Source organism: Schistocerca serialis, chromosome 5 (assembly GCF_023864345.2).
Source record: "Schistocerca serialis cubense isolate TAMUIC-IGC-003099 chromosome 5, iqSchSeri2.2, whole genome shotgun sequence".
Classification (NCBI taxonomy): domain Eukaryota; kingdom Metazoa; phylum Arthropoda; class Insecta; order Orthoptera; family Acrididae; genus Schistocerca; species Schistocerca serialis.
In genome coordinates this window covers 446,412,649-446,440,268 of record NC_064642.1, presented here as the reverse complement: position 1 = coordinate 446,440,268, position 27,620 = coordinate 446,412,649, and the positions used below count along the sequence as shown (strand labels likewise).

The 27,620-nt window shown below is 42.8% G+C and overlaps 1 protein-coding gene across 1 annotated transcript in view; it reads right to left on the bottom strand.

The window, feature by feature from the left end:
• Positions 1-27,620, bottom strand: part of LOC126480897 (neural cell adhesion molecule 2) — a 586,813-nt gene that overhangs the window by 41,028 nt on the left and 518,165 nt on the right. Inside the window, exon 12 of the mRNA XM_050104295.1 lies at positions 22,175-22,340. Coding sequence (XP_049960252.1) covers positions 22,175-22,340 — 166 coding nt within the window. The remainder of the gene's footprint in view (positions 1-22,174; positions 22,341-27,620) is intronic.

The following is a 27,620-nucleotide window of genomic DNA, read 5'->3' as shown; positions in this document are numbered from 1 at the left end:
TCTCCTAACTAATATGCCTTGTATCATTTCATATTAGATTTGATCTCGTTCTTGTCTTGATCCAATAGTTATTTTTTTTTATTTTCTGTGGTTGTTCTGTGTTCGTTGTAGAAATGATTCCTAGCCAAAGAGCTGTCCAAAACACTTAACAATAGCTTTCTATTATCAACAAAAACGATAAAATCTGAGGAATGAGCCCAAGATCAATCACGTTTTTATGCTGTCGCATGCATACCGATTTTATAGAAAGATTCTAATATATGATGTATTGGAATTATATTTTATGAATGAGCTGTCATATTTTCTTCAAGTAGGAAGTTAATTTTACTTTGTTATGGAAAAAACAGTGTGGAAACCATGTCTAGAATGCAACAATTGTGAAAGGGAAGGCAAAAATTAAGGGCGTTTGAAGCATAAAAGAAGACTAAACATCCAAACGCGTGGAGGTGGTTACCCAGCAGTCGTCGAAATTTCATCTGTCTCTTATGATTCTTTTCACCGCTGGTACTACTTGTTAATTAAAAAAAAAAAAAAAGATGAATTGCGTAGCAATTAACAAGACGTCCACCTACGGATTCCCTTGTGTATCTATGTTCTAAGTTCGGAGGAAGACCATGGGATAGGCCCATGCCTAGTAATGTACCCCAAGGTTCAAACCAACCTACTCGTTCATGTCTTTACTTTTTAAGATCGAAGCATCTACTGTACACAAATGCCGAGTTTTATGGATAAATGACCTTGATCGGTGATAGAACAGTCTCATATCTGTACTACAAAATATTTTTTCGGTTTTCGCCATTCGAGCAAAGGTACCTCACTTGTTAGATTAGGGGAAGTGGAACTTCAGGTCACGATCTTGACTTTCACAGCTCAGACTTTTCTCCACACTTACGGATAAAAGCGCGAGTGTCTATTCTGTTATCCTAGTAACAATGAATACAGAGGATAAACTGGGCTCAATAAAAGGAAGGAGGCGAGATTAATCACCGAAACAATCAAAAAATAGAATAGAATAAAAATTAAAATAAAGAAATATAGTGTGTGGGCCATGAGATCAAAAGAAGTAGAAATATTTCTTATTTTGACATCTAGTTTAGTACTGTGAATGGCTGAAAGAAGAGTCAAACTACAGCCATTACGTTTCCCGAGGACATGGTTTGATGAAGAATTGAAGTGTCTTCTGAATTGTGGCGCTTCACAAGAATGTTGAAGACCTGATGGGTAGATCGGTTAACTAATGACAAAGTACTAGATAGAATTGGGGAGAAAATAAGTGTGTGACACAACTCGACTAAAGGAATGCATTAGTTGATAGAACATATCCTCAAGCATCAACTAATCAACAGTTTGGTAATGGAAGGAAGCGTGTGTAAGGGTGTATGTCCTGCTATGACGTATCAAGTCGTCTCCGATCCCGAGTGACGTGATGAATGACGCACTTCCATGCACACCTGGACTTTGATTCGGTCCCCAGTTCTTCAGGGTCCTCTATCCAGCATCCTCAAGGTTCTTCTACGCCTCTGACCTCCTGTTACTCCGACCATTAAAGCTTTTTCTAGCGAATCTTCTGCCCTAGTGATATACCAAAAGTACTTAACTTTCATCTGGTGTTTTTTGGCCTCCAAAGATAGTTTCACTACGATAAATAGTTTCAGATAAATGTACGTTGCTGTAGCTATATACAAATGGGAAACATCCCCATGGTTCTTCTACGCCTCTGACGTTCTGTTACTCCGACCATTAAAGCTTTTTCTAGCGAATATTCTGCCCTAGTGATATACCAAAAGTACTTAACTTTCATCTGGTGTTTTTTGGCCTCCAAAGATAGTTTCACTACGATAAATAGTTTCAGATAAATGTACGTTGCTGTAGCTATATACAAATGGGAAACATCCCCATGGTTCTTCTACGCCTCTGACGTTCTGTTACTCCGACCATTAAAGCTTTTTCTAGCGAATCTTCTGCCCTAGTGATATACCAAAAGTACTTAACTTTCATCTGGTGTATTTTGGCCTCCAAAGATAGTTTCACTATGATAAATAGTTTCAGATAAATGTACGTTGCTGTAGCTATATACAAATTGGAAACCTACGAAAACAACTATTTTATTTTGTACCTTCTTATCGTCCCTCCTGGCCCCCGTCCTGCTCTTTTATAACTTGTGCTTCACTAGCTGCAATGCCCGGCATTGTCCGTGATTTTTAATATCGGCCACACAAAGTGACTGGTCCTGCGCCTATTTTCATTTTCAATTTATTTCTTCAAGCAAATTTTCGCAAACTTAATGTGTCTTACGTTTTGCGCTAAGTATATCACTGTGTTTTTACAGAATTCGTTTTCTGTTGTTTCAGCTAAGAGTTCCGGTTTCAAATAGGTCTGTGTCTCAGCACTACTCGAATTGTTCGAAAAGCTTACGTCCAGTACTGACAACTTAGGGTTCTGTTCGAGCTTTTCACCGGCCCGTAATCTAGTGACTTCTGTTGGTGCTGAATCCACGACCAGCCTTAGCTTGTATATGGCACTTTGGATTTTAGTGATAAAAATAGCTGTGAAACACGGGCTAACGTATCTTCTATGGCACATTTCACGTTTAACAACGGCAACTGATCAATAAATGCGAGATTTCAATCATGATCCTGTAAAATTCTAGAGCTTTTGCTCGTCTCGCTAACTTGTGATGTCTGGTAGTGTATCGCCAAGACGAGTACTGCCAGTGTAATCGATTCTCACGATATGAATTACAGTCAGTTCATCACGGTATACCGGGTGATCAAAAAGTCAGTATAAATTTGGAAACTGAATGAATCACGGAATAATGTAGATAGAGAGGTACAAATTGACACACATGCTTGGAATGACATGAGGTTTTATTAGAACAAAAAAAAAAGAAAAAAATACAAAAGTTCAAAAAATGTCCCACAGATGGCGCTTCATCTGATCAGAATAGCAATAATTAGCATAACAAAGTAAGTCAAAGCAAAGATGATGTTCTTTGCAGGAAATGCTCGAGGAATAATGTTGTGAACAGCACTGTAAAGCATGTCCGGAGTTATGTTGAGGCATTGGCGTCGGATGTTGTCTTTCAGCATCCCTAAAATCGTCGGTCGATCACGATACACTTGCGACTTCAGGTAACCCCAAAGCCAATAATCGCACGGACTGAGGTCTGGGGACCTGGGAGGCCAAGCATGACGAAAGTGCCGGCTGAGCACACGGTCATCACCAAACGACGCGCGCAATACTTTTTTTTGTTCTAATAAGACCCCGTGTCATTAGAATCATGTGTGTCAATTTTTACCTCTCTATCTACATTATTCCGTAGTTTATTAAGTTTACAAATTTATACTGACTTTTTGATCACCCGGTATTTCGTTTGTTAGGCAGTTGACTTTTCTTGTAGTATGTCTGCCCAAATGTTCATTAGGGGATGGTGTAGAAATTTGAAGTCAATTGGCCATGAAAAAGTAAATCGGCCAAGAACTTTTAGAGATTTTTGGTGACGTTTTTATATAAGAAACATATGTAGACTGTGATCTTCCTCTAGTCTTGAACGTAAAGCGTGAAAAATTTCATCGAAATCTGAATAAAGCCGTAGGTTTAAATGAATTTCATTCAAACAAAGAATCAAACGGTTACCGTTCCTTGTATATATAGATAAAAGTGTGTTTGATTGCGTTACTCAGACTCTTCTCACAGGAATTAATTTTGAAAAATTAGAGTTCTTCTCGCCGAGCCACGACACACGCGCTTATATTTCAGCAGCAGGGTATACGCAGACGTTGCGGTGGAAGCCACTTGTCGGTGCTGCCGCTGTGGGTCAGGCTTTGCGCTTTCATACAGGTGAGCGCAATGCGGAGCGCGGTGGAGCGAACAAAAGCAGAGCGCGAGTTTTTTTGGGAGGCACTCAGCGTGCGACTGCGATTCGGCGCGCGCGAACCGCAGCCGTGCCGTGCTGCGCGGGTTGCAGGCGCTGGCGCGGGCAGGCGCAGGCGTTGGCGCGCATTTAGCCAGGTGACTGGGGCGCTGCCGCTGCTGCTGCCGCTGGCTCTTAAGCACCTCGTTTAGCAGCGCGCGCGTCAGCAGGCGGGCCATTAGGAGCCGCTGCTCTTTAACACCTGCCTGCCGCTGCTGCCTGCTGCCTGCTGCTGCAACGGGCCGCCGACACCGGCTGCTGCCAGCCGCCACGCCATGGCGGAAATCACTCTCTCTCGATACATCAACAACCAGCCCATCAATCTATTCCTATCTCGTGCTGTTTTATTTTGCTTCGCTGAGCCCATCTACAGAGCACATTTGAAGTTATTTAGCACTCTTTTTTCCTTTTTCTCCCAGTATCTCTCCTTTCTTTAGCTGTGATTATTTTTTTCTCAGCAGGGTAGTTTAGTTTCCTAATTGTCTTATTTTAAACGTCGATTTCCATAGAAAATCTATAATGGTCTTTCAATAAGTTATGAATTAGGATTTAAAATTTCGTGCTGCCCTACTGGCCATTAAAATAGCTACAGCAAGGCGAAATACAAATGAGAAACGGGCATTCATCATCATCATCATCATTTAAAACTGGTTATACCTTTCAGCGTTCAGTCTGGAGCGTAGTCCCCCTTATAAAATTCCTCCATGATCCCCTATTCAGTGCTAACATTGGTGCCTCTTCTGATGTTCAGCCTATTACTTCAAAATCATTCTTAACCGAATCCAGGTAACTTCTCCTTGGTCTACCCCGACTCCTCCTACCCTCTACTGGTTAACTGATGAGTCTCTTGGGTAACCTGGCTTCTTCCATGCGTGTAACATGACCCCACCATCTAAGCCTGTTCACCCTGATTGCTGCATCTATAGAGTTCATTCCCAGTTTTTCTTTGATTTCCCAATTGTGGACACCCTCCTGCCATTGTTCCCATCTGCTAGTACCTGCAATCATCCTAGCTACTTTCATATCCGTAACCTCAAACTTATTGATAAGGTAACCTGAATCCACCCAGCTTTCGCTCCCATACAACAAAGTTGGTCGAAAGATTGAACGGTGCACAGATAACTTAGTCTTGGTACTGACTTCCTTCTTGCAGAAGAGAGTAGATCGTAGCTGAGCGCTCACTGCATTAGCTTTGCTACACCTCGCTTCCAGTTCTTTCACTATGTTGCCAACCTGGGAGAATATGCATCCTGAGTACTTGAAACCGTCCACCTGTTCTAACTTTGTTCCTCCTATTTGGCACTCAATCCGTTTATATTTCTTTCCCACTGACATTACTTTCGTTCTGGAAATGCTAATCTTCATACCATAGTCCTTACATTTCTGATCTAGCTCTGAAATATTACTTTGCGAACTTTCAAACGAATCTGCCATCACAACTAAGTCATCCGCATATGCAAGACTGCTTATTTTGTGTTCACATATCTTAATCACACCTAGCCATTTTATTGTTTTCAACATATGATCCATAAATAATATGAACAACAGTGGAGACAGGCTGCAACCTTGTCTTACCCCTGAACTTCCTCCTAGGTGCCCGGTCATATGCCTTTTTTAGATCTATAAAGCATAGATACAATTCACTGCTCCACTCGTAACACTTCTCCATTATCTGCCGTGAGCTTCATTCGACAAATATATTATATTAGAACTGACATCTGATTATGTTTTCACGCAATTTGGGTGCATAGATCCTGAGAAATCAGTACCCAGAACAACCACCTCTGGCCGTAATAACGGCCTTGATATGCCTGGGCATTGAGTCAAACAGAGCTTGGATGGCGTAAACAGGTACAGCTGCCCATGCAGCTTCAACACGATACCACCGTTTATCAAAAGTAGTGACTGGCGTATTGTGACGAGCCAGTTGCTCGGCCACCATTGACCAGACACTTTCAGTTGGCGAGAGATCTGGAGAATGTGCTGGCCAGGGCAGCAGTCGAACAGTTTCTGTATCCAGAGAGGCTCGTACAGGACCTGCAACATGCGGTCGTGCGTTATCCTGCTGAAAAGTGGAGTTTCCAAGGGATCGAATTAAGGGTAACGCCACGGGTCATAACACATCTGAAGTGTAACGTCCACTGTTCAAAGTGCCGTCAATGCGAACAAGAGGTGACCGAGACGTGTAACCAATGGCACCCGATACAATCACGCCTTGTGATACCCCAGTATGGTGATGACGAATAGACGCTTCCAATGTGCGTTCACAGCGATGTCACCAAACACGGATGCGACCGTCATGATGCTGTAAACAGAACCTGGATTCATCCGAAAAAAGTGACGATTTGCCATTCGTGCACCCAGGTTCGTCGTTGAGTACACCATCGCAGGCGCTCGGGTCTGTGATGCACCGTCAAGGGTAACCGCAGCCATGGTCTCCGAGCTGATAGTCCATGCTGTTGCAAACGTCGTCGAACTTTTCGTGCAGATGGTTGTTGTCTTACAAACGTCCCCATTTGTTGACTCAGGGATCGAGACGTGGATGCACAATCCGTTACAGCCATGCGGATAAGATGCCTGTCATCTCGACTGCTAGTGATACGAGGCCTTTGGGATCCAGCACGGCGTTCCATATTACCCTCCTGAACCCACCGATTCCATATTCTGCTAACAGTCATTGGATCTCGACCAACGTGAGCAGCGATGTCGCCATAGGATAAACTCCAATCGCGGTAGGCTACAAACCGACCTTAATCAAAGTCGGAAACGTGATGGTATGCATTTCTCCTCCTTACACGAGGCAACACAACAACGTTTCACCAGGCAACGCCGGTCAACTGCTGCTTGTGTATGAGAAATCGGTTTGAAACTCTCCTCATGTTAGCACGTTGTAGGTGTCGCCACCGGCGCCAACCTTGTGTGAATGCTCTGAAAAACTAATCATTTGCATATCACAGCATTTTCTTCCTATCGGTCAAGTTTCGCGTCTGTAGCGCGTCATGGTCGTGGTGTAGCAATTTTAATGGCCCGTAGTGTATTTTCAGTGACTGCCAGTCTCCTTTACACCGAGTTGACAGAAGTCGTTGAGTACCTTCTCATATAGACCGCCCAGCTAGCCGCGCGGTCTAACGCGCTGCTTCCCGAGCGGCAAGGCGTGCCGGTCCCCGACACGAATTCGCACGTCGGATTAGTGTCGAGGTCCACTGTGCCAGTCAGTCTGTGGATGGTTTTTAAGGTGGTTTTCCATCTGCCTCGGCGAATGCGGGCTGGTTGCCCTTATATGTCGGCGATTGCTGCGCAAACACTGTCTCCACCTACGCGTATACCATAATTACTCTGCCACGCAAACACTGGGGTTACACTCGTGTGGTATGACAAGTTCCCGGGAGGGAGGGGTGGGGGTGTCTACTGTGGGCCGAACAGACAATAACCCTGGGTTCGGTATGGCGCAGCTGTGAGGTGGGTGGACTGCTGTGGCCTGTTGTGGGGTTGTGAACCACTGAGGGCTACGGAGGGATGAAGCCTCTCCGTCCTTTCTAGGTCCACAGTTCAATACACAATACACACAAACGCACACACACACACACACACACACACACACACACACACACACACACACACACACACACACACCTGCTCATATCGTTTCGGATATCCTTTTACCCAGCGTAGTTCAGCAACAATACGTGGCAGCGACTCAGCAAGTCGTTGGAAGTACACTGCAGAAATATTGATCAGTCCGTAATTGCCAGAGTGTCGCCGGTGCTGGATTATGTGCACGAATTGATCTATGGTTTATGTCACATAAATACTCGATGTGATTCATTTCACGTCCTCGAATGGTCGAGAATGTTCTTAAAATCGATCGTGAACAGTTGTGGCCAGGTGACAGCGCATTGTATTCCATAAAAATTCCAGCGCTGTTTGGGATGTCTGCATGAATGGCTGCAAATGGTCTCCATGTGGCCGAACATAACCATTTTCAGTCAATGATCGATTCAGTTGGAGGAGAAGTCCCTGTCCATTCCATGTAAACACAGCTCACACCATTGTGGGGCCACCGCCAGCTTTCACGGTGCCTTCTTGGCGAGTTGGCTTCATGGGGTCTGCGCCATACTCAAACCGTACTGTCAGCTCTTATCAAGTGAAATCGTGGCTCGTCTGACCAGTCCACGGTTTTCCAGTCTAGGGTGCAACCGATATGATCAAGAGCCCAGAAACGTGCTGCAGACGATGTCGTACTGTCAGAAACGCCGTTTGCGTCAGTTGTCTACTGCTGTAGCACAGCCGGCCATTGTGGCCGAGCGGTTCTAGGTGCTTCAGTCTGAAATCGTGCGACCGCTACGGTCGCATGTTCGAAACCTGCCTCGGGCAAGGCTGTGTGTGATGTCCTTAGGTTAGTTAGGTTTACGTGGTTCTAAGATCCAGGGGACTGATGACCTCAGAAGTTAAGTCCCATAGTGCTCAGAGCCATTTGAACCATTTTGAGCTATAGCTCATTAACGCCAGATTCCGCAGCACTGTCCCAACGCATACTATCGGCGTACTTCCCACATTGATTTCTGCGGTTATTTCATGCAGAGTTTCTTCTGTATTAGCACTGACAACTATAAGCAAACGAGCTGCTCTCGATCGTTCAGTGAGGGCCATCGGCCACTGCGTCGTCCGTGGTGAGAGACAATGCCTGAAGTCTGGAGTTGTCGGCGCACCCTTGACACTGTGGATCTCGGAAGGCGGAATTTCCTGACAATTCTGAAACGTGCTGTCTCATGCGTTACCTCCATCAAACATTTCACCTTCAAAGTATGTTCATTCCCACCGTGCGGCAATAATCACGTCGAAAACCTTTTCGCACAAACCACATGTGTACAAATGACAGCTCCATCAGTTCACTGCCTTTCTATCATCTATGTATGAGCATATCGCTATCCCATGACTTTTGTCAGCTCGGTGTAGGTCTTCGTTAACTTCTGACAGCCGTTTCTTGTCTTTTCTAATCGACAGCGCTAAGTGTAAAGTTTCCTTTGTAAGCATGTTTTCATCAGTTGGATGGCGTCTGTGATTTTCTTCTACGAGCTGATGGACCTCCGGTGATTTCTTTTCATCCCAAACACTACTTTATCATTTTGTTCCAAGACTTTTCTGATAATTTCCTCCTTTTTGTTTTTAAATGATTTTTGAGATCTAGCACAATTGCTGAGTTTTAAGATGTGTAAAAAGCGTCTGTTTCAACAACTGCGTTATGTAGTAATTTTCCGTTTTGTGAGGTAGATTTTTTTGCTGTATCTATTTCAGAAGAGTTGGTACCTTGTGATCCATTACTTCAATATCAACAATAATTCTAAACTGATATTACGGAAGACATAGTGTAGCGAGTAGTAAAACACCAATACAATTTGATATGGGACTGCTGGGAATAGTTTAATGAATAGACTTATGAGTACTCCTCTTCAGTACTGAATATCTCACTGTAATTTCAGTGTCCGGGTGAAGTGCAAAAATTCTGTAGCACTGATGTCTATGTTAAAAGAGTTTTTTTTTTGCTCTGGCGCGTAATTTTAACGACTCAAAGCGGGAGTTGTAGTGTCATGGAAGGTAACAGGTATTATATTTCCATACTCTTTAACGGGGTGTATGTTCTGACTATGCACACAGTTTTGACCAGCCAAAAATAGTACAGCATGCAGCATACACCCCTCTCAAAAGCATAAATGCGTCACATCAACTAACATCGTTGCATCACAATTACTACCTTCTCTCGTAGAGTGACACGTCATACTGAAAGTATCCGGCAAATTTTTCCGTACGAAAATAAAACAAATGAAAAAGTTGAAGTTTTAGCACAAGGTTTCATAAATAATTTTGCAATAAAGAATGCTCTAGAACCTAGCATACAACCTAAGGAGATTCTGTACAACGCAAATCGCTTCGTCATTTGGAGAGTAGAAGTTCGAACATTGATGTGCCACAGTTTCTTTCAGTCAATAAGTAAAAAATTAGCACGTAAAATAGAAGTACAAACTGCAAGATTTGAGGCTTGGCACAAACGCTTCAAGGACGAATGTCACTGGCCGACGACGCAAGCCACACCACCATGCCGCATTACCGATACCATTGTCCGTCATGTGTATGCCTTCATTATTGAAGACCAGCAATAACGGTGACAGCCATTGACCCTCGGTTGGGCCTGAGTGTCGAAATCGCAACCGAAATGCAGTGTTCTCCGCATATTTGCCCCTTTCTTCGCTGAATTTCCTTTCCCCGTGCTCCTTCCTCTATAAGGAAACGCGCTACACGGATTTCTCTGTTTTCAGCACGAAAGAGAGCAGTGGATAATCGACGCATGCACGTACTCGCTCTCTCGTCATTTGCTCGCTCCGTCGTCACGTGCGCATGCATGTTTTGACAGAAAAATTCTCACACAGAAATGCGGATTCCGGGACATCCTGGGTCTACTGTAGTGTTACAGGATGAAGGCTTTGCTCAGGTTGGATGGCAATTTTGGGGTGGTCCTCAAAGCTTGCTCGGCACATTCTGAAGTTTCTGCTTCCGGGAGTTAATCCCTGATGCGCGGGTGCAATGTTGCTACAGCCTTCGGATGCCCACTTGAGATTTAGTCAGTCTCCCTAACGATGTCCATAAGTCCCACATTATTAGCTTCAGTTATTCATTTTAATTTTGTGTGCTTTTGTTTTCCAAGCGTAGCTTCGGAGTAATATTCGGTATGGTTTTTATCTGAATTTAGTCATTTATGGAACCAACACCCATTTATAAACCTTGCTTCATATGATAGGGCCCTCCTTCGTTAAAAAATATAATCATGAATGCACTTAGGCGTTGCTTCAGTCTGACTTTGTTTCCATTGTACGCAGAAACCAAATTATTTATGCCATGTCTAATAACATGCAATGCTGTTTATTGTGGTGGCGAGTGGATAGCACTCGCAGGTAACGAAATGGTTACTGATGCAGATTGGTTTCAGAGTCACACAGTGGTCAGTAGTCACAACGTTTGAGTTATCAGTGTAAATACACAGTTCACACCATTATCTGATAGTTCCCAGTCTTGGCTCTCCAGTGAACAGTAGAGTGTGGTGGTATATGAGTTGCCTTTGTGGTGATCTTGCTCTCGTTTATCGATGGCCTACCGGATGGTTCAAATTAAAGTACAGCTACTCACAGAAGTCCAGCGTAGGCTGTAACTATCGTATGGCAGTGAAACTCATTATATATGCTTATCCGTTTATGAGGAACCGATTTTCTTTGGAAAACAATAAGTTTCAATTTTGGCCACCAGGTGCAAATATGGCGCTCTACAGAATCTCGTCGACGTATTTTGTGCTCATATTGAACAAATTGTGACTGTGGCGGTTAATAATAATATAAATATTACGCCTTTCTCACTTGCTTGACATTTTCTGCGCGCGTCCCGTTCATTATCCACTACATATGGAAACACTTCTAAACGTCTTTCTTGCATTCATAGCGCCAGATTTGCACCTTGTGAGCAAAATTAGAACTAATTTTTTTTCCACCATACATCGGTTCCGGATTAACGAAATGGAATATCTACTAAGTGTGGCGCCATATGATAATTACAGAACGTACTGGATCTCTGCGAGTACCTGCATTTTAATTATAACCACCCGGTATATATTACAGTCTGCGACGAGTCGACTGCTGAATGTCTCGGCATCTACTTCTCCGGGCCTGCAGATTGTGAAATCAGCCGGAGAGGTACGCATGATTTTGTCCCCGGTACGCAAGGCTGAGCATTCCAGCATGAGCCAGCAGTGGCACTAGGCTGACGTAGCTATCAGATCCGCTCAATTAATGCCAGCGCGACGCATTCCCGAAATGTGTAGTGGCAGCAGCGAACAACCAGCATATCAGGATATGCCTCCCCCTGCATTTGATTTCCTTTCAGGTAGCGAACGGTGATGTCTATCCGCTATACGGCATCGACCAGGCGGGGTATTACAGCGCCGCCAACATCCGACGCAACGATCAGCATATAAATGTAAAATTCATGCTACTGTGCAGGAACTGAATAGTTGCCGGCGATTTCTCTGCGCTTAAAATGCACCAGCAGGCCTGCACTCACACCGCGGTACGCATGCGCGTGCGCATACGCACACAAACACACACGCACACACACACACACACACATACACTTGCGCGTGAGCGTATAAGTACGCACACATTATCGAACTGGTACAGAAATCTCTATATGCGTCTTTGGAAAGCCCGACTTTATATATTCCCAAACACAGCAGGAGAGAACGAGGGTGGGAAAGGGGTTGGGGGGTTGGGGTGAGGAGTTGGTGGAAATGCTCATTCGGGACCGCGTCCGCTTTGCGCCATCTGGCGTGTTTATAAACGCGTGATACTATTCACTGAACTGATGTGAACCAATATCTGGTATTGCGAAAATGGAATAGGATTGAAGGAAATTGAAATTTTAACAACTTCCACTGGCCCTCGAATACAGTAATATACTACGTGACCAAAATGCATAAAGTCTGCGCCCCGAGGATAGTGTGATCTTCGAGGCGTACGCATAGGTCACTATGATAAATACTTCGAGAAGATGCGACAAGTTGGTTGACAAACTGGCAAGAAGGTATATTAAAATGTTTGCAAATTCAAATTCGAGCCCTTATTACATTCTTTTACATGCTTGTACAACTGATACGGGAAAAGATTTCCACTTCGATAATATGTTTCGTCTGCAGACGTTTGCTATACGTTTGAAAACAGGAAATAGGCACCATAAAGTAATACACCTCAATAAACTAATTGAGATAAACAAATGATAAGGAAAGAAAAAGATATGTTTCGAATAATGTGTTTGTGTCCATGCGTGTGCATGTACAGCGTGCATACAAACATATTGGACAAAAACAGTATAAATACCAAGATAGTTACATAATCTTTCTGCATGTAAGAGGTACTTAACTGCACAGTCGATCTTATTTATCACTTATCTACAGCGATCTTAACATCCTAAGAGAGAAATGTAAGTACAGTGTGACGTGTACAATGACTTCTTAGATGATGACTGCTGTATGTATTTATTGCAGACGATTCAAATTACGTCAGATGATAGAAAACAGTTTAAATACTGGACGTATATAGTGTGAACGTGTACAACATGGCAACTTATAAAAGAGAAGCACAAAATTGTAGATGCCATATAATATTAAAGATTGATAACTGCGCTGTGGTGGCACAGTTAGCCGTGTTAGTTGATTGCTCCTTTGCTGCTTGGTAGAACAAGTTCATAATTACAAATGGGCATGTCAAAATTGTGGATTCTCTACGTTTTCACTTTCATTTATAGTTATGATGTTGTCTTACCAATCAGAGACATAAGTAAGTTAACACTATAGTTTTCCCATATACCTTCGTCGCTAACAACACTATCATTATTTAGTACTAAGAGTCTCTCCAACGATCTGTAAAAATATTGTATTTTAATGGTGTTTCTCTTATAAAGCTAGAAGAAATGGGGACGTCAGCTGTGAAATATCTTTTTTATAGAGAATAAAAATTATTTATTTATTTATTGTTTTCTTTCAAATAGGATTTTTTTCTGTCTATTTCTGATCGATTTAGCAGCTTAAAGGATTCAGTTTCATGCAATTCATCTTGCCAGTCGATATCATGTATCTCGTTAAGTAAATCGGGTTATCTTAATTCAACATCATTTGGTGTGGCTGCGGGTACTATACCGCCGTAAATCTCGAATCAACTTCACGATCTTGCAAGCCGCATAGTAACTACACCAGAGGATGTTGGATTTAGATAATTCGACATGCCTTATGAGGTACACCGCATGGATTACCACACGAAAGTGCCTCAAAATGAAGCCCAAACGTTCACGTGAAAATTCCCTCCATGACTACACTCTGAAATGCCATTGGACTCAGATTCAACCCCATAAGGCAATGAATCAACTCCCGTTACGCATAGTCAAGATGAAATCCGAAATTGAGGGAGAGGTCATGCAAAGGAGTTTCGGATCACCAAACCTACTGACAGCAGTCGTAAAAGTTTTAATATCGTTACAGCGTCTCTTTATCATAATCCCACTCATGGGGAACATTGATGCATACAGTATTATTGTATAAACTAATAATTGTGAGCTACTGTGTAACACTTATAATGCAGAGTACACATCGTGTAAAGTCCTTTTTGGGAGCAAAGTAAATATACTACATTGAATTTACACCAATCGTCCTTTCAAAAGAAAATTATTTTTGTAAGAGATAACCGTTCTTAGAATTTTTTTTACTATCCTTCTTCCCATTTTGGACGTCCATTAGAGTAGATGTAGGTTTATTGTATAGAGGCACTTTTTTGAGTAACAATGTTGTATTTAATCTTAAAACGTTTTTATTTCAACTACTAATTAACCTATTATTGCTCTCATACTAACTGAATCATGGAGATTCTTTTTTGCCGTTTTATCTCAGTTGGAAGTGGATGGTTTCGTGGCGCCGCCATCGAGCGACATTAGCGCTCTGTCGTTAGGCGCTTATTTACTTAAGGGTGAATATAATTTTTTGCAAAATATTTTATGTATGTGAGAGTATTAAAATAACTACGTGTCACCATACACACCCACGACCAACATCGTCAATCTGTACTTTTTCGTTGGAACCATAAATATTAAAAAAAGATTTCAGAGAACTTAAGAAAGTAAATTCATTTAAATTTCTCAATGAACGTAAAAGAGAAATAAATTTCGTTTCGTCGATGTTGAAGTGGATGCTTGCGTTGAATACTTTACAATTTATCAGTACATTAAAAACTAACTATTAGCACAGGAGGGAACACTTCACATTGCTCTTCTGCCCCCAGCGACCCAGCGGCGTGGCCGATGCCTGCTGTAAGGATAAATTAGAAAGTACTGGCAGTACCAGTCTGTTGCGTGGTAATCAACACAGCTCACGTGGATGTCAGAGTAAATCTTCTCCTATCTCATCGAGCTAGTGAATTGGCCTGTCTCTCTTGAGACACGGGTTTCAGCCATGTTTGTCTAAAAACACCAGCCTGGCAAATAGTCCTCACCGTGAAACTTCTTGCCACATTAGAACGGTGTACCAGACTGGGCCGCAAACTGAAATTAATTCATTCTGGAAACAATCCTCCAGCCCTGTGTCTAAGCCATGTTCCTGCAATTTCCATTTTTCAAGGAGTATTAGTTCCGCAAATTACACAGGAGAATCTGTGTGATGTTCGGAAGGTGAGAGATGAGGTACAGGCGGATGTAAAGCTGTGAGGACGGGTCGTGACTCATGTTCACGAAAGGCAAAGGACCCCAGTTTGAGTCCCGGTCCGGCACACAGTTTTAATCTGTGAGGAAGTTTCATACCGTTGCACACACCTGTCTAGAGTGAAAATTCATTCTATGCCTCACCGTTTTTCTTGGTGATGTGTTCGTGGTCGGTGTTGCCTTGCCCGTGTCCAGTGGGCTAGCCGACCGCTAGTGTCGTAGGAGCGCAGACGTCAGGTATGTGGTAGCTCTAGCGATGTGAAGCCGGCATGTGTTACATATCAGAATTGACTGGGTTAGAGTTGGTGTACTCCTGAGCCAGGTTTCCAGCAAGCTAGCCTCCTCTCGTGCTAAGAGGCACAGAAGCTAAGTGCGTGGGTACAGTACAGTGTGTTGCAGTAGTGCCAAATTACATTGTTTTTGTGTTTACAGACTGAAATGAATGAATAGATCATGAATGACGTTGAATGTAACACATACGTGGAAATGAAGAGGAAGGCAGACACAGGAGAGGAATGACGCTATGCTGCAAACCAACCTTAGGGTTGAACACTAAAAGAAGAGGAAGACTGAAATGGCAAGTGAAAATTTGCACCGTGGCCGGGAATCGAACCTAGGTCCCCTGCTTAATAGGCAGGTGCGTTAGCCACTAAGCCATGCTGGCATAGCAGTTCACATAAGTGCAGGAATTAGCCTGGCGCGACTCCCTTCTCGATCCCACTTCGCACTGTCGCCCGTGCACGTAAAATCATATCTGTATGTGGCCAGTAAAGTCTCTAAGACTGTGTCATTTCACTTGTGCTGTTGGTCTAACCGTAGAATTTAGGCATGAAGTCAACAAGAGAAGCAAATAAGCTATCTAGAAGATGAATAAAAAAAATCGTATAATTCCGATATATTTGTGGGAACATACAAAGGACCTCAGGAATAAGGCGGGGAAAATAAAATAAAATAAATAATAATGCATTCCAATTCCTGCGCTTCTCTACAGCAAAGAATTCTGGGTCCCAATCAGGTGACTAGGATGTAAACGCAAAGATCGGTTTCTGTATGATTACACACATAACATAATAAGCTCTAGAAGCTGTAACACTCAGGAAATGTAGTCCAAACACGAAGGAGGTAGGTTACAATGCCCTCGTTCGACCAGTGCTTGAATATTCGTTGTCGGCCTGTGTCCGGTACTAGGCAAGTTCCTGGAAGAAATAGAGAAGATCCAAAGAAGAGCCGTGCATTTCGTCACAGGCTCATTTTGTAAGCTCGAAAGCGTTACGTAGATGATCGTGTAACTCCAGTAGCAGACACTACAGTAATAATGTTCAGCCTGACGTAGTGGTTTGTTGTTAAAATAGAGTACCGGTAAGCAAATTTTCCTAGAGAGTAGGTATACCTGGAGAAAAGACTATGGACGTAAAATTAGCTAGATGCGAGCACAGTTTGAGGTTTACCGACCTGCTTAAACAGGAACGGCCAAAAGAGACTGTAGTACATAGGCTACTCCCTGCCACACTCCTTAAGGTGTGTTGCCTGGTATAGATGTAGAAGAAAAAAGTTCAAGGACTTGAAAGAGATTCCTTAGTGCTGTGAAACAGTGTACAAAATAAGATAAAATAAAGAAAATTGCGAAATAAGGAGAGTTAAAAGTTGAGCCAGTAAACGACATGTGATTATAGTGGTAAGTGGAACGACCATCAGCGGTGACCATCATTACAAGCCATGTAATACATACCGTATGGAATAAGAAGCGTCTCTACTGTTTGGAAATAAGCGCTTCCAATAAGGGTCATCGAACAGACGCAGCAAACTATGGGCCTATATCCTCACGTCGGTACGTTTTAGAATTTTGGAACATGTTTTATACTAGAACATTTTTATATTTCTGGAGACCGAAAAACTCCTCTGCACGGTCCAACATGGATCCCGTAATTTACGGCCGTTTGAAACCCAGCTGGCTCTATTAGTTCACGAGACACAGAAAGCAGTACATACGGGCCTTCAGGTAGATACCGTATTTCTTTACTTCCGACAGACGTTCGATACAGTTCCACAAGGGCGCCTAATGAACAAAATAGGAGCAGTGTTGACTGGACTGAAGAGTTTCTAGACAACAGAACAAAGGAAATCATTCTGAACGGAGAGAAGTCTTCAGACGCAAATTGTTGCTCATGTCGGCACCAGTGACTCCTGCCGTCTGCGTTCAGAGGTCATCCTCAGTTCGCACAGGCGGTTGGCGGAATTGGTGAAGGCGGAAAGCTTCGCTCGCGGGATGGAATCAGAGCTAACTATTTGTGGTATCGTTCCCAGAACCGATCGCGGTCCTCTGGTTTGCAGCCGAGTGAAAGGCTTAAACCAGAGGCTCAGACGATTCTGCGGAGACCTGGGGTGCAAATTTATCGACCTCCGCTATCGGGTAGCGAAATGTAGGGTCCCCCTGAATAGGTCAGGCGTGCACTACACGCCGGAAGCGGCTACAAGGGTAGCGGAGTACGTGTGGAGTGCACATGGGGTTTTTTTAGGTTAGAGAATTCCCTCCCTAGGCCCGACAAGACGCCTCCTGAGACGCGGCAAGGTAGGAGTAGGCAAAATGCAACAGGGAATAACAATATTAATGTGCTAATAGTAAACTGCAGGAGCGTCTATAGAAAGGTCCCAGAACTGCTCTCATTAAAAAACGGTCACAACGCCCATATAGTACTAGGGACAGAAAGTTGGCTGAAACCAGACGTAAACAGTAATGAAATCCTAAACTCAGATTGGAATGTATACCGCAGAGACCGGCTGGACAGTGAAGGGGGAGGCGTGTTTATAGCGATAAGAAGTGCAATACTATCGAAGGAAATTGACGGAGATCCGAAATGTGAAATGATTTGGGTGAAGGTCACGGTTAAAGCAGGCTCAGACAAGGTAATTGGATGTCTCTATAGGCCCCCTGGCTCAGCAGCTGTTGTGGCTGAGCACCTGAAGGATAATTTGGAAAATATTTCGAGCAGATTTCCCCACCATGTTATAGTTCTAGGTGGAGATTTTAATTTGCCGGATATAGACTGGGAGACTCAAACGTTCATAACGGGTGGCAGGAACAAAGAATCCAGTGAAATTTTTTAAAGTGCTTTATCCGAAAACTACCTTGAGCAGTTAAACCGAGAACCGACTCGTGGCGATAACATATTAGACCCTCTGGTGACAAACAGACCCGAACTATTTGTAACAGTTAACGCAAAACAGGGAATCAGCGATCATAAAGCGTTTACGGCACCGATGATTTCAGCCGTAAATAGAAATATTAAAAAAGATAGGAAGATTTTTCTGTTTAGCAAAAGTGACAAAAAGCAGATTACAGAGTACCTGACAGCTCAACACAAAAGTTTTGTCTCAAGTACAAATAGTGTTGACGATCAGTTGACAAAGTTCAAAACCATCGTGCAATATGCGTTAGATGAGTATGTGCCAAGCAAGAGAGTGAGAGATGGAAAAGAGCCACCGTGGTACAACAACCGAGTTACAAAACTGCTGCGGAAGCAAAGGGAACTTCACAGCAAACATAAACATAGCCAAAGCCTTGCAGCCACACAAAAATTACGCGAAGCGAAATGTAGTGTGAGGAGGGCTATGCGAGAGGCGTTCAATGAATTCGAAAGTAAAGTTCTATGTACTGACTAGGCAGAAAATCCTAAGAAATTTTGATCTTATGTCAAAGCGGTAGGTGAATCAAAACAAAATGTCCAGACAAAAAAATGGTTCAAATGGCTCTGAGTACTATGGGACTCAACTTCTGAAGTCATTAGTCCCCTAGAACGTAGAACTAGCTGAACCTAACTAACCTAAGGACATCACACACATTCATGCCCGAGGCAGGATTCGAACCTGCGACCGTAGCGGTCTCGCGGTTCCAGACTGCAGCGCCTAGAACCGCGCGGCCATTTCGGCCGCTAATGTCCAGACACTCTGTGACCAAAATGGTACTGAAACAGAGGATGACAGACTAAAGTCCGAAATACTAAATGTCTTTTTCCAAAGCTGTTTCACAGAGGAAGACTGCACTGTAGTTCCTTCTCTAGATTGTCGCACAGATGACAAAATGGTAGATATAGAAATAGACGACAGACGGGTAGAGAAACAATTAAAATCGCTTAAAAGAGGGAAGGCCGCTGGACCTGATGGGACACCAGTTCGATTTTACACAGAGTACGCGAAGGAACTTGCCCCCCTTCTTGCAGCGGTGCACCGTAGGTCTCTAGAAGAGCGTAGCGTTCCAAAACATTGGAAAAGGGCACAGGTCATCCCCGTTTTCAAGAAGGGACGTCGAACAGATGTGCAGAACTATAGACCTATATCTCTAACGTCGATCAGTTGTAGAATTTTGGAACACGCATTATGTTCGAGTATAATGACTTTTCTGGAGACTAGAAATCTACTCTGTAGGAATCAGCATGGGTTTCGAAAAACACGGTCGTGTGAAACCCAGCTCGCGCTATTCGTCCACGAGACTCAGTGGGCCATAGACACGGGTTCACTGGTAGATGCCGTGTTTCTTGACTTCCGCAAGGCGCTCGATACAGTTCCCCACAGTCGTTTAATGAACAAAGTAAGAGCATATGGACTATCAGACCAATTGTGTGATTGGATTGAGGAGTTCCTAGATAACAGAACGCAGCATGTCATTCTCAATGGAGAGAAGTCTTCCGAAGTACGAGTGATTTCAGGTGTGCCGCAGGGGAGTGTCATAGGACTGTTGCTATTCACAATATACATAAATTACCTGGTGAATGACATCGGAAGTTCACTGAGGCTTTTTTCAGATGATGCTGTGGTGTATCGAGAGGTTGTAACAATGGAAAATTGTATTGAAATGCAAGAGGATCTGCAGCGAATTGACGCATGGTGCAGGGAATGGCAATTGAACCTCAATGTAGACAAGTGCAATCTGCTGCGAGTACATAGAACGATAGATCCCTTATCATTTAGCTACAAAATAGCAGGTCAGCAACTGGAAGCAGTTAATTCCATAAATTATCTGGGAGTACGCATTAGGAGTGATTTAAAATGGAATGATTATATAAAGTTGATCGTCGATAAAGCAGATGCCAGACTGAGATTCATTGGAAGAATCCTAAGGAAATGCAATCCGAAAACAAAGGAAGTAGGTTACGGTACGCTTGTTCGCCCACAGCTTGAATACTGCTCAGCAGCGTGGGATCCGTACCAGATAGGGTTGACAGAAGAGATAGAGAAGATCCAACGGAGAGCAGCGCGCTTCGTTACAGGATCATTTAGTAATCGCGAAAGCGTTACGGAGATGATAGATAAACTCCTGTGGGAGTCTCTGCAGGAGAGACGCTCAGTAGCTCGGTACGGGCTTTTGTTAAAGTTTCGAGAACATACCTTCACCGCAGAGTGAAGCAGTATATTGCTCCCTCCTACGTATATCTCGCGAAGAGACCATGAGGATAAAATCAGAGAGATTAGAGCCCACACAGAAGTATACCGACAATCCTTCTTTCCACGAACAATACGAGACTGGAATAGGAGGGAGAACCGATAGAGGTACTCAGGGTACCCCCCGCCACACATCGTCAGGTGGCTTGCGGAGTATGGATGTAGACGTAAAGTAACTCCGGGCGTGCCACAGGGGATTGTCACAGGACCATTACGTTTCAAAAAATATATAATGACCTGACAGATAACGTCCGAAGTCCCATGAGAGTTTTCGCGGACGATGCTACTGTAAACAGAGAAGTCATGACACTAGAAATGCAGGAAGAATTGCATAGGATAGACACTTTGTGAAAGTATGTAATGTGTTGTGAATACTTAGACAGTACGATACCTTACTGTATGATTACAAAATCGTAGTGCAACCACTGGAAGCAGTTGCGTCCATAAATATCTAGGAACAGGACCAAGCAGCGATCTGAAATGGAACTACCACATAAAATTAATTACGCTTAATGCAAATGCCAGACTGAGATTGAGAGCAAGAGTCCGAAGGAAATGTAGTTCATCAACAAATGAAATATCTTACAAAACCCTCGCTCGACCAATAACTAAATATTGCTCTTCACTATGGGATCGAATCAGATAGGAGCTCTAGAGGATCTTGAGAAAGTCCATAGAAGAGCACCACGTTTCGTTACAAGTTCGTCTAGTAAGTGCGAAAGCGTCACGGAGATTCTCAGACAACTCCAATGGCAGATGCGGCAAGAAAAGCGTTCTGCTTCGCGTTATGGTCTACTGCTAAAGTTCCGAGAGTGCACATTCCTAGATGGGAAGAACACTATATTGCTTCCTCCTAAGTACTTCTCGCGGGAAGACCGTAATGATGAAGTTAGAGCCGGCCGGGGTGGCCGAGCGGTTCTAGGTGCTACAGTCTGGAATCACGCGACCGCTACGGTCGCAGGTTCGAATCCTGCCTCGGGCATGGATGTGTGTGATGTCCTTAGGTTAGTTAGGTGTAAGTAGTTCTAAGTCCTAGGGGGCTGATGACCTTTAGAAGTTAAGTCCCATAGTGCTCAGAGCCATTTGATCCATTTGATAAAGTTAGAAAGATTCGAGCCCACATGGTGGCTTACCAGCACCCGGTCTTTCTGCTAACCATACGTGACTGGTACAGGAAACGGAGGAAGTGGGCTGGTACACAAAGTACACTCCGCCATACATCGTAAGACGGCTTGCGGACTGTATAGGTGGAATTGCTATCAGCGTAACCCCAAATTTTAGACATAAGTTGAGGATGATCGTCGTCCGTCACTATGGTGCTGGTGGAGTCACCGATTAATGGTGCGATAAGCTCACAGCCTCTGAGAGTGTTCGCTGTGCTGTCCTGGAATACGGTACTCACCCTACGAGTTGGTTGTGATGTCACCGTTAATGACCTGCTGTCCCATGGTGCCGGCCGGCTGACTATTGGCCGGTGCCATAGGAGTTGCGACCAGGTATGTGGACGAGGTACAGCAAGTGCCGTGGGCGGCGTGTGGTACTCACCGTACTTGTTGGGGATGAGGTCCGGGTCGGTGTCCTCCTGGGAGAGCGCGCCGGCGGGCTGTCCGATGCCCGGCGTGAGCGGCGCCGTAGCCAGGTGCGCCTCCTGCAGCGCGTCTAGCGACGACCGGGTCGACACCGCACCCCCGCTGGCCCCTGGGGGCCCACGCTTTAGGATAGAACACACGCCGTTTAATGCCTACCCGAGCAGCCACGATGCGGCGGGCAACAGCTACGGAACTAACATGCAGCTGTCCACTACTGTGATCAAACCATGCAGTTTACTACGTAGCATTTGCTGTGACAAGCATGCAGTGCGCGCTGAAGCAATACTTAGTACATACAGCTTACTGGGGGAGTCAAAAATAGAAGGAAGAGGAATTTTGAAATTATATACAAATAATTATCTAAATAAAAAAATACTACTTAATACAACATGATTTTAGAGATTCCTATGCCTATACAGATAGTTCTGAAAATATGTACTTGTGAGTTTTTAATAGCGATCAACGTACTTGTAGAAATTACAACTAAAGACGTGGGGTGTATGCAATGCATAAATGATGCATGAATAAAACTTCCTGGCAGATTAAAACTGTGTGCCAGATCGAGACTCGAACTCGGGACCTTTGCCTTTCGCAGGCAAGTGCTCTACCTCTGAGCTACCCAAGCATGACTCACGCCCCGTCCTCACAGCTTTACTTCTGCCAGTACCTCGTATCGTACCTTCCAAACTTTACAGAAGCTCTCCTGCGAACCTTGCAAAACTAGCACTCCTGAAAGAAAGGATATTGCGGAGACATGGCTTAGCCACAGCCTATGGTATGCTTCCAGGATGCATGAATAATTCACCCCCTTACTATTATCTATTGCATGTGCCCTTAGGTGTCAATTTTAAATTCTACAAGAATTATCATAGCTAAAAAAAAATTCACAGGCATCAGTTTTCAAGGCTATTTGCATTGGTTTAGGAATCTGTTTTGGCAGAACAGAAATTGTTTTGTGCTTCTTAGCCTGATTTAAACAAAATTATAAGAAAAAGATTTTTATGTAAATAACTATTTTCTGCTTTTTTTATTGTGTTTGTCAAATTTTTCAATCGATTTCAAACATTTTGATGATATTACAACACAGATACTTGGCAAAGTCCCTCTGCACCTGAGTTAAACATTAAATTAGAGAGAATCGGGCTGAAACGGGGACTTAATAGCAACTGTTCTTGCGTCCTCGGAGTCTTTCGCGACGGCATGCGTGAATAACACGTTCTCGGTTTTCAAGCCGCGTTTCTAGCATTTGTAGACTTAGAGACAGCCTTTGACGATGTTGACCGGAATACTCTCTTTCAAATTATGAAGGTGAAATTATGAGGTGAAATACAGGGAGCGAAAAGCTATTTACAATTTGTACAGAAACCAGATAGCTGTTATAAGAGTGGAGGGGAACGAAAAGGAAGCAGTGGTTTGGAAGGGAGTGAGACAGGGTTGTAGCCTATCCCCGACGTTATTCAATCAATATATGGAGCAAGCAGTGAAAGAAAGAAAAGAAAAATTTAGAGTAGGAATTAAAATCCATGGAGGAGAGACAAAAACTTTGAGGTTTGCCGTGACATTGTAATTCTGTCAAAGATAGCATAGGACCTGGAAGAGTGGTTGAACGGAATGCACAGTGTCTTGAAAGGAGGGTATAAGATGAACATCAACAAGAGCAAAACGAGGATCATGGAATATAGTCGCATTAAATCAGATGATGCCGAGGGAATTATGTTAGGAAATGAGACACTTAAAGGAGTAGATGCGTTTTGATATTTGGGGAGCAAAGTAACTGATGTTGGTCGAAGTAGAGAGAATATAGAATGTAGACTGACAATGACAAGAAGGACAAAAATTTGTTAACATCGAATATAGATTTAAGTGCCAGGAAGACTATTCTAAAAGTATTTGTATGGAGTGTACCCATGTATGGATGTGAAACATGGACGATAAATAGTTTAGACAAGAAGAGAGTAGAAGCTTTCGAAATGCTGTGCTACAGAAGAATGCTGAAAATTAGATCATACAACTAACGAGGAGGTATTGAATAGAATTGGGGAGAAATGAAATTTGTGGCACAACTTGACTAGAAGAAGGGATCGCTTTGTAGGACATGTTCTGAGGCATCAAGGGATCACTAATTTAGTATTGGATGGCAGCGCGGAGGGTAAAAATCGTATAGGGAGACCAATAAATGAGTATACTACGCAGATTCAGAAGGATGTAGGGTACAGTAGTTACTTGACTAAGCTTGCACAGGGTAGAGTAGCGTGGAGAGCTGCATCAAACCAGTCTCTGGACTGAAAACCTCAACAACAACAACATTCCATTAGCAGCACTTGGTGGTTCTGAAAAACCATTCTTTTCATGTTAGATTCCTCTGAACGCATCAGCACCATCACCACAACTTTGTAGAGCCTGCTGACCGATATGGTGGCAGAGATATCAACTCTCATTAGCTGTCGTCGGAATGGTTTCCAGACCATGCCAAGAAGAAACATCCAATACCGTTAAAAGTACACATGCCAACGGCTGCCGCAGGACCATCCCTTCTGCGAGAACGTGAGTTTATACCCTGACGGACCGCTAGCTTCATTGTAGTGACAGGCGTGACAAGTTCGACGCCATCTGCTGTGAGATGCAGAGTGTTCTGCTTGATATCAGTTAACGTACAATCTAACATTTGCTGCCCAATTGGCGGCGTAGGATCAGGCCTTCGCAGTTGTATCTTCAAGTCACTGTAACGTCCCTGGACGTACATTGGTTGCTATCCTCATTTTGTTCCTGAAAAAATGCCCTACAAATCGTCCAAGTATGTCGGTAGTATTTTGTCACATACTATATCAGCATTATTTAGGCTGTTAGGCCCACGTCTTTTTTTGTTTCCATCCTTACGTGTCTAGTACACATAAAATCCGCAATATTTTTACAGTACATTCTTCTTCCTCCCAAGCCAACCAAATATCCTCTCTGCACTTTTTTTCCAGAGCTAATTTTACTTTTTATGTGTGGTAAGCCAGATATAGCATTAAGGTGTTCTATCCTTTAGTAGGAACTGACCATAAACCTGTCTTGATCTATTCTTTGTTGTACCTCTTCAGTACACAACCTGTTTCCCTTTTAAATGTTAACATAATGTATCGTCGTTCAGCTTTAGCTTCTTCGGGTATCTGTTGTCTATACCGCACTTTTATCCTCCGCATCCGATGTATTCATCCAGAAGCAGCTTCTCTGTTACAACGTTGTATACTAAGAAAACTTCTCATCTGGAGAAGACTTCATAAACGTGTTACTGATGTCTCTCCTGAATGGATCTTACCGCGTACTTTTGCTGCTAATATAACACTATGCACTTCTTCTTCTATCAAACTCTACGTTAATCAATGGGATAATGCCGCAGATCTCGTACTCGCATAAGATGTTACCTCTCATTACTTCACTATGCTCCCATCTTTCTCAACACCAACATTCCAGGTACTTTATCGCGGACAGACAGAAATACTTCCAAGAACCAATTTTTTGGCCCACAATGATTTTGTCTGAGTTTTGAAAAAGTGGAATGTTGATAACATTCACTCACAAACTCGTCATCGTCTTGAGGAATGAATCTATCACATTTTAAGTCCAGATTCCCGTACATCTCTTTCTCTCTTGTACATTTCTATCGGTTAGTAATGACTTTATAATTTATTCCATTAGTGTATCTGCTGTTTCATTCTGTATCTATTGAAGATTGCAGTATGCTTGGATAATATTTTTCTCTTTAGAAAATAAACTTACAGGTTTATATTTTTCTTTTCGTTGTAGTATTCTAGGATTTCTTCAACATTGAAAGATTTCTTTTAATAACCTTTGCAACGCAATTTATCGACAATTGTGAATAAGAAATGAGGCATTAAGAGGATATTTTCGTTGTAATAAACCCACACCTGCTCAACTTTTAGCGATCCTGTTTAACAGCACTTCGCCAGTTACTTGACAGGAGTTTCAGAAGTTTAGTTCCAGTTAGCAGTCATCCATTACCGTTCTATATACTTGTTTGTGGGAGCAATGATTTGTCTGTGACTGGCATTTCTATTATTCTAAACAGATAAACTTTACTAACTTACAATAATCTAGATTTCTTTGCATGTTCTACACATGAGAAAAATTAAGGACATGAAACACATCGCGAAGAGAATTATTAATTATCAGTAGGCGACACCGTTTACGTTTCCAATCTAAAGTTTGTATTGTAAGTGACATAGAACTAGATTCATCATAGATCTACTCGGAGTTGTTTCATCTACTGACGAGAAGCTAATCAAAACATTTATTTTCGAAAAAATATAATTGTTACGTGATACCATGTAAACATTTGATCTCCAAGTGCTATCTTTTCCTTTTCCTATTCGGTTGTTCTTTCATGATGACAACCGGAAAAGTATGTTACTCGCTTGCTTACATCTTCTATCTTCTGTGGTGCTTCTAAGTTGCACTTCCATACAAGGATGTTTAGTTAACTTTCCAATGTCTTGTTAATTAAGCCTTCCCTGTTTATTGACAACCGTCGGGAGCCGTGTTATACGTGCTTCTCGTTCAGTGAGTTTCTTCACAAACGTAAGCACGGTTTCCTTGCCCTTAGGCAGTGAACTGTTCGTGATAATATGCGACGTGTCTCTCTTCAGCAGTGGTACTTCCAGCATTCTTCCTCGCTAGTCCTTTAAGAAAAGTTCTAGGAACATGTTAATCATATTAATAAAGAAATATAATTTAGATCTATCCAATGTATTTCCTTTTCTATTATTATTTTAATTTAACGTGGACTAGATGTCACTAATAACGAGAAATTTTGTTCTTAGCTCCTATTGACAATTAAAAGTGCACATTACCAATTTTGTTCACGTTTAACATGGAATAACTGGAACATTGACTTTCTGTTGACCTATTTAAAATCAGTCTTCCTACCGACAAAAGTCATTGCCATTACTGACTCGATGCCGATAAAAGAGTTTGTGTGCCACATTCAGTTTGCATAATCAAGCTATCAAACCACGTAATTTGTTATCATGTTTATAAATTTGATTTATCTAACGACGCTGTTTACATGAGCCGATCACTATTCAAAATGACCAAATGGAAGTCTTTCACACTTTTCAAGTAGTTAGTAAAATATGATTCAAACAATACATTCTAGACATTTAGAAATTTCTGTGGAGAACATTTCTACAATACACTGACAGTTAAATTTACAGCAGAATAAATATGACAAATTCTAAGTAACAACAGAGAACATAATTTGAATTACAAATACGTTTACTTTATACATAAATCGCATGCTCAAGTAGATTTTTAGGGAAAACAATGAATAGTTTCAATGATTGATTCAATTTACTAACATAAGCTTGTCAATGTATGTGAGCATTACGTTAAATACAGAG